General features: G+C 54.7%; 1 protein-coding gene across 1 annotated transcript; it reads left to right on the top strand.

Annotated features, from left to right (window-relative positions):
• The first annotated feature begins 1,084 nt into the window (after positions 1-1,084).
• MED9 (mediator complex subunit 9) lies at positions 1,085-6,638 on the top strand. The gene is made up of 2 exons (XM_005289024.5): positions 1,085-1,349; positions 5,827-6,638. Exons 1-2 carry the CDS (start codon positions 1,150-1,152, stop codon positions 6,041-6,043), a joined length of 417 nt encoding a protein of 138 aa, XP_005289081.1. The 5' UTR covers positions 1,085-1,149; the 3' UTR covers positions 6,044-6,638.
• The last annotated feature ends 829 nt before the right edge of the window (positions 6,639-7,467 follow it).

The following is a 7,467-nucleotide window of genomic DNA, read 5'->3' on the forward strand; positions in this document are numbered from 1 at the left end:
GGTTCCTAACTGAACTGTTTATTAACAGCTCTCTGTTCACTGTGTGTGTGATGTGCGGACACACTAGGGTGACCAGACAGCAAGTGTGAAAAATCGGGATGGGGGTGGGGGCAATAGGAGCCTATATAAGAAAAAGACCCCAAAATCAGGACTGTCCCTATAAAACCAGGACATCTGGTCACCCTAGGATGCACACACACACGTCAGTCTTCTGCAGCGTTGAACACAACCCACTAACACACAAATCAGGGACTACACACTAGACTCCAAGGTTGATACTACCCCAGCTAGAGGGGCTGGTTAACGCGGCTGCAGATCAAGCTCCCTTTCATTTTTGTGGGAGCCACAAAAATAGGGCCGCAAATGAGTGATCTTAAACACTGATCCCCGTGCGGGGCCAAAAATCCTCCCGCAAGGGAAGGCCTTTTAAAACGACTTAAAATTAACCCCACATGAGTTAGAGGATGTCTGCACGCAAGCAACTAGAGCAGGGGTTCTCAAACGGGGGGTCGCGAGGTTATTACATGCGGGGTCAGGAGCGGTCAGCCTCCACCCCAAACCCTGCATTTATAATGGTGTTAAATATATTTAAAAGTGTTTTTAATGTCTAAGGGGGGGCAGCCCTCGGAGGTTTGCTATGTGAAAGGGGTCACCAGGACAGAAGTTGGAGAACCAGTGAACTAGAGACCGGCACAGCCCCCCCCCCCCCTCCTCCTCTCCAGGCGGCTGTGCAGAGCTCCTTGGTAAGGGGCAAACACTTCGGGCAGAGAGCTCGGCTCAAGGGCCGGGCCACTGCTCCATACCCCAGCCGCCCCCAAATCCCCGGGCCTCGCCGCTTGTCTCATGCATGCCTGCAGCAAACCCGCTCCTGCACCCCCCCGGCTGGAGCCGCCCGGTGCACGGCTGCAGCCCAGCCCCCGGGGCGATGCGCCTTGCAGCAGAGAGCCCCAGCCGCGGGCATTGCAGCGGGCAGGCAGCCCGGAGCCCCATTGCAGGCCGGGCGAGCCAGCCCCGTGCACACCCCCAGCGCGTCTGACGTGTTAGAGAGGAGCCGCGGCTGCAATCCGCCTATCTCTGGTTGCAAGGGGCCGGGCCTGGGGGACGCGCATTAGCCGCGACGGGCTGCAGCCGGAGGGGGCCGGGGGGACCATGGCGACTGGCGGGGCCGGTGTGGGGGTGCGGCCAGTGGAGGAGCAGCCGCCGCCGCCCCCGCTCCAAGCCCCGCAGCCGCCGGAGCAGCAGGGAGAGCAGAAGCCCCAGCTCCAGCCGCCGCCCCAGCCGCCGCCGTCCCAGCAGCCGGGCCAGGAGGATTTCTCCTTCCTGCCCCTGGTCCATGATATCATCAAATGGTAACGTGCCTGTGCCCCCCCCTCGTCCCCGCCAGGCGGCGCTGCCCTGGGGTCCCCCCCCAGCGCCCCGCTCCGGGGAGAGATCCCGGGGGTCCCTCCAGCGCCCCGTTCTGCAGAGAGACTCCCGGGGGATATTCCCTGGGACTGCTCCAGGGATCTCGCTGGGGTTCCCCTTGTCCTTTAGAGATCTGGGGATCTTTTCACCCCCCCAGGAGCAGAGAGATCATTAGGGATCCCCCCCCGCCCCGCGCTCCCAGAGATCGTGGGGTAGCTCTCCGTATCCCCCCATCTCATAAGCAGAGAATTAGGGGATGATCCACTTTGCTTTCTAGAGGGCCAAGATCACTTGGGTTCCGGGGATCCCCTCCATCCCGGGTCCCCTGCTCGCCCCAGGCCACCAGCCGCACTACAGAGGATGGGCAAAGCTCGGCTTGTGGAGCCATTCAGGGCAAAGGCCTGGACTGTCCTACTCTTGAGCAGGGAGGGCATCTTGGGCAGAGATGAATGTTCCTAGCATGCCGCCTGCTATCTGGAGCCTAGCAGCATGGCATTCTGGGGCCAGGCATCACGGGTGGGTACCATAAGTCACATGGATCGAGGAAGGGGATGGGAGTCCCCTCGCCTGAGTGGTAAAATGTAAGGAAGGGTCCGGCGTTGAGGGTGATGGAATTCCTTCTGCAACACCTTCGGTTCTACCTGCTGCTTTGATTTCATGAGGCCGTTTAACTCCAGGCTTGGTTAGTTTTAAGTTATTTTCGTTACCATTTGATGCATCTTGATCTCGTTATACCTTTCCGGCACTGACATTGTGGGCCAGAGCCTCGGCTGGGGTAAATCAGAGCAGGTGCTGTGGAGTTTACACCTGCTGACGGTCTGGCTCAGAGTTTCTGAGAAAGTTCTAGCCAACGAAAGCTTAGGCCCAAATAAATTTGTTAGTCTCTAAGGTGCCACAAGGACTCCTCCTTGTTTTTGCTGATACAGACGAACACGGCTACCGCTCTGAAACCTGTCTCAAGTTGGCTGATCCCTGGCGTTCAAGAAATGCGTTTTTAAATCAGGCGTTGTTTCTCTCATGAGCATAGGTCAGTCGGATTCAGTAGCTGAACCGTGCCTGCAGTGTAAACCTGGTATCTAAAAATCAGTGTCCGTTTTGGATTTGAGTTGCGTCTAACTGTGCCAGACAAACAACACAGCAAAAGCCTGGTCAGCGCAGGCCAGTTCAGGAATGTTTTCCTGCTCTAGGTCCTTAAAAAGAGGGTGGTGGATCATCTCATGGTAGCGATCGGAATTTTGTCGTTCTGATTCTGGATCAGTGTCTGGACAAGTATATTGGTCCTGAGTAGTTCTGGGGCCACCTGAGGAGTTCTAGCCCTGATGTTTTGTTTGGCGTAACAGCCTTGAGCACTGAAGATTGTCATGTACGCACAAAACAGGGTCAGCACAGAGGGAGGCAGTGCCAACTCCTGCCACGCTGCCCCAACCCTGGTGCCTTAACCCTGTTCTGCAGGGAGCACTTGGAGGTAAAGGGGGGAGAGTCCCAAAGCGCGGGCCTCAGCAGTGAACATCTACATTGCAATTAAACAGCCCCTTAGCCCGAGCCCGAGTCAGCCGGCATGGGCCAGTCGTGGGTATCTAATTGCAGTGTAGACATGCCCGGAGACTTTGCAGCCTGACAGGCAGGCCCAGGGAAAGCAGGACACACTGGGGAATGAACACAGGAGGGGGAATAACTGAAGTGATCATTTTGAACTCACAGGCTGGTGGGTGTCGTGGGAGGGGGGGGAGTTTCAGGAAGGATCTCGGTGGTGGCCATGCAAGGTGGGTTTGGGAGGCTGTGCATGTCTTCAATGAGAAGATTTGTCTGCTGGAAACTGGGCTGAGACTCACCCAACTCATTTCACATAGGTCACCGAACAGCCATCAGCCAATGACCTTGTGACCAAGAGATGAAAGGTGCCACGTATCCCATTGCCCATCCATGGGCTATCCACTCTCCTCTGATCACCATCCACTCTCCCGTCCCTATGTCAATCCCAGCATGATTTTAGCAGCCAGCCTCTCTCTAACTGCTAGCATTAGAGTGATGCTTCATCCAACTGGCAGCTGGGGAGCCGAGCTTTCCTGGGCTAGGGAGTATTCGTTCATAACCCTGGCAGGTTGCAAATGGCTCATCCTGTCAGACGATCGCTTAGCACGAAGTCGGGGCTTGAACATAAGGTAGCATGTCTCGGCTCTCCAGTGTCATTGGGGATGCGTGTTGTCAGCTAACAGACATTCAAGGACACACACCCTTGCCTATTGTTTCAGTCCCTGGAATTTCTGCCAGCTCTTTGCCCTCCGTCTAAAAAGCTCCACCGCTCTCGGGGCTTGATCCAAATGTCATTGAGTTAGTGGGAGTCTTTCCACAGACAGTGGAGCAGGCCCTCGCAGACGCGTAGGGCCTTATTTCTAAACTCTCGTAGTGGTGTGAATCAGGAGTGATCCCACTGAAGTTTGAGTTACACCAGCGGGAGAGCGAGGAGGCCAGTCGATGATTAGATGAACTTGATTCTCCCCGAAAGGGCCTACCCGCCGTCATTCAATTCTACCGGGGTGTTCATGACGGACCGTGATTTAGATGCCCGCTCACTGACGGCTCGTTCACAGCATCCGGCTGCAGTTTTACGTACAAAGAGCGCGAGGAATATTTTGCTGGTAAAATGTCCTACCTGAGTAAGCTTGGAAAGAATTAATATTCGAACCAAGGGGCAGCATCTGCTTAAACGTTTCCCTTTGGGCTGTGTCATTATTCCCCAAATGGCTGAGTCCCCCTCTGCCCCTGCAATGCCACGCTGGCTTTATTCTTAGAGCTAGCTGGCTGTTGAGCAGACTTCTGGTTGTCAAAGGCCTTTACAACCCCACTCTCCCCTTTAACAAGTGTTTTCCAAAGCAGGGAAGCAACTTCTTGCCTGTTCCTCTGAGCCAGGTGAGACTTTTCTAAGTGTTAACAATGGCATCGCAGATACTAACGAGCTGCCCTGGTGTGAAGTGAAGCAGCTATGTTTAAAAATAGAGCATGCTGAGGGAGCAGCTGTGTTTAAAATAGAGCACCGGCTCTCCTTTCTGGGTGCGTTACTGTCCCCTCAGCGAGAGAGAGAGTCCATTTGAGTCTGGGGAGCATGGTTTTCTCTGGCATTCCTTATTTTTGAGTTCAGGGAACTTGTTTGTAGCTTGAATGGCAGAAGGCATCTGATTCCTGTCAGCTACCGGTGATGCTGTTGTTTATTAATGATTTGTATTACAGGCCCCAAACCAAAATCGGATCCCCACTGTGCTAGGCGCTGTACGTACATGTAGGAAGAGCCACTCCCTGCCCTGAAGAGTGCACAGTCTAAGTAGAGGAGACAGGCAAAATGAGGGAGGGGAAACTGAGGTATAGTAGGGGGTGACTTGCCCAAGGTCCCCTAGCAGGTTAGTGGCGGAGCTGGGAATAGAGCCCAAGTCTCCTGAGTCCTTATCCGCTGGACAGTGCTGCCTCAAAACAGATCTGATCCTATGCTACGCAGGGCTGGAATAACAGGATGCTGGAGGCAGAGCTGGACGGAGGGAGCCATGGAGCCGTGTTGCAGGTCGAGGCGGAGGCGTGTTGGGGCTGCGGGTCAGGAGTGAGGGGCATTAGCAGAGCTGCGTTGGGGGACGTGCAGCCACAGCTCCCTCGGGCTCCTGTCGGCTCTCGGTCCCTCCTCCCCCCCGCCCCCGCCCCTCTCCTGCTCATTAAAGTCGAAACCATTTTATCACGTCTGGAAAGTGCAACAGGAGGCAAGACCTGTGAGCCTGAGTCACAGAAGCTGGGGGAGACCATCTAGGCCTGGGGCCCTTCAGCATCACTGCTTGGTTCTGTCTCACCCTCTGGGCTAGGCAGAGAGAAAAGCTCGGGGGCGAGGGTGGGTATGGCCAGAGGACAGTGTGCATCATATTATGGTGACACACCCTGGCTGGTCAACGAATGTCGTTGAGTGGTTCCAGAAGGGATCCTATGCAGCCTTTCTAGCCAGAGGAACGTGATGGTGATATGGGACTTCTTTAAAGGGAGAGGGATGGGGGCTTAACAGGGGGGAAAGTTGGCCTGATTTGTGGTAAACGTTAGAGCCTCAAGCCGTCTGCCCCTGACCCGTGTGACTATCCCGTGGGTGTGTGCGTTCAACAAGACGCCGTGAGCCAGAGCTGTCATGTGGCTGTAGGGCTAACGTCACTGAACAGGGGCTGCCCAGAATATCGGCAGTCGTGTCAGAGTTGGGCATATGTAGCTAACTGCCAGTGGCTGCGCCCCTCGTCTCGGGGTGGATGTATGGACGTGGGTGGGCGCTGTAGGGCGAACTCATCCCTGACGGCTTCGGGTGGGTGGCTGCAGAGGAGTCTGTGTAGGGATGGACGTAGCCCCGTGAGTCCGTCTGATGCAAGGTGTGAACTGTCGTATCTGCTCTCTGCCTCCCTGCAGCATGGACAAGGACAGCCAGGATGTCCACCAGGTGCTGAACGAACTCAAGACCAAATTCCAGGAGATGAGAAAGATGATCAGCGCCATGCCCGGCATCGGCGTGAGCCCCGAGCAGCAGCAACAGCAGCTACGCAGCCTGAGGGAGCAAGTCAGGACCAAGAACGAACTGCTGCAGAAATACAAGAGCCTTTGCATGTTTGAAATCCCCAAGGAGTAGGAGGGACGGGACGGGACTCTGCTGTATAGAACTGAGACCCCAGGGGAAGGCAAGACATCTCCTCCCCTTCTTTTCTGTCTTCTTCCTACAAGGTTGCTGCTGTGTGGATCACAGCCATGTGACATTAACCCGGGAGAACATTGTGTACCTGATGTATGATGATTGCAGCGGTACGTTTGCTTTGATCTGCTGGGGGACTGCGTGTATTTATATATATCTCTGTTCTGGAGTGCGTCTTTTTTTTTTTTTTTTTTAATGCAAGCGCGCAGGAAGGATTACGCTTCCCCCTCGCTATGAGGAGTAAATGATCTGGTGGTGACATTACTGTCTGCAGCCAGAAAGAGGGGGCATTTTCTTCCCTTTTTTGGAAATTGGCACCGGGCAAAGTGGTGGGGGGGACTGAAAGGAGCAGAATGAAGCTCCCTGTCCTGCTCCCAGGAGTCAGCGGATGCGGTTCCCCCTGCGTCGGTTGCAGAACGTGTTGTCTGGAGAGACAGGATTGGTTACAACTGCTTTTGTATTTATCACCTTTATTTTTTTTGCATAAGTGATGTTTGTACCTGAGATGATCCGAGTAAAGATTTGAAAACCCTGAGTGGCACTTGCGTCTGTACTGAGCCTGCGAGAACGGCACAGGGATATTCTGAAAGCGTGGGAGACCGCGGAGCTGGCCTGGGTGCTTTATCCTTCCATTGCTTTTCTAAAAGCAGGGCTGGGGCCAAATAGCCTAGTAGAGTTAGGCTGGGAATTTTAAAAGGTCAGTGCTCAGCTCTGAGTGAATGTCACAAGGATTTAGGTACCTCGATTCCCAACTCACATAGGCAGTGTCACTCCTGGTTGCCCTGGGGTCAGTCTGCCTAACCCTGTTGACTGTAGTGATTATTTCACTTTCGGCCGGCGGGGCCGAGAGCAGAATCTCTCGGAGGCCAGCTGCATACCCCAGAGTACTTTAATCAGGGGCAGAATCCACTGCCTGCCTACATGGGCCTCTTCCTGTGTTTGGGACACTTGTCCACTACTGCGTTAACTCCCCCCCCAGCTGTGGATGGAGATGAAGTGCTTTGTGCAGATCCAGTGCAGGACCCAGGCAAGTATCTAGTAAACAGCCCCATGGAAATGGGAAGGGAGATTGGCCCCATAGCCAACTAGCAGCAACTGGGCCATTCAAGTCAGTGGAGCTGCACCAGGGAAGAATTTAGCCCATAGGCTGGTGACTCTGGATTAAGGCCTCTAACCTTTCATTTCTTCAGACCTGGGTGCAACTCAGGTTTAAGAGCACCACCCTGCCACGGGAGTGACGTTTGCAGGATCCGGGCCTTGGTCACCAGTATAAAAACAGTTGTGGGTTCATCTCCCTCACCCCATGGACACTGCGGCCACCACACACTACAGCATAACAGCTGGTCTCTGCTCAAGGGATGCCT

Source organism: Chrysemys picta, chromosome 10, assembly GCF_011386835.1.
Source record: "Chrysemys picta bellii isolate R12L10 chromosome 10, ASM1138683v2, whole genome shotgun sequence".
NCBI classification, from domain to species: domain Eukaryota; kingdom Metazoa; phylum Chordata; order Testudines; family Emydidae; genus Chrysemys; species Chrysemys picta.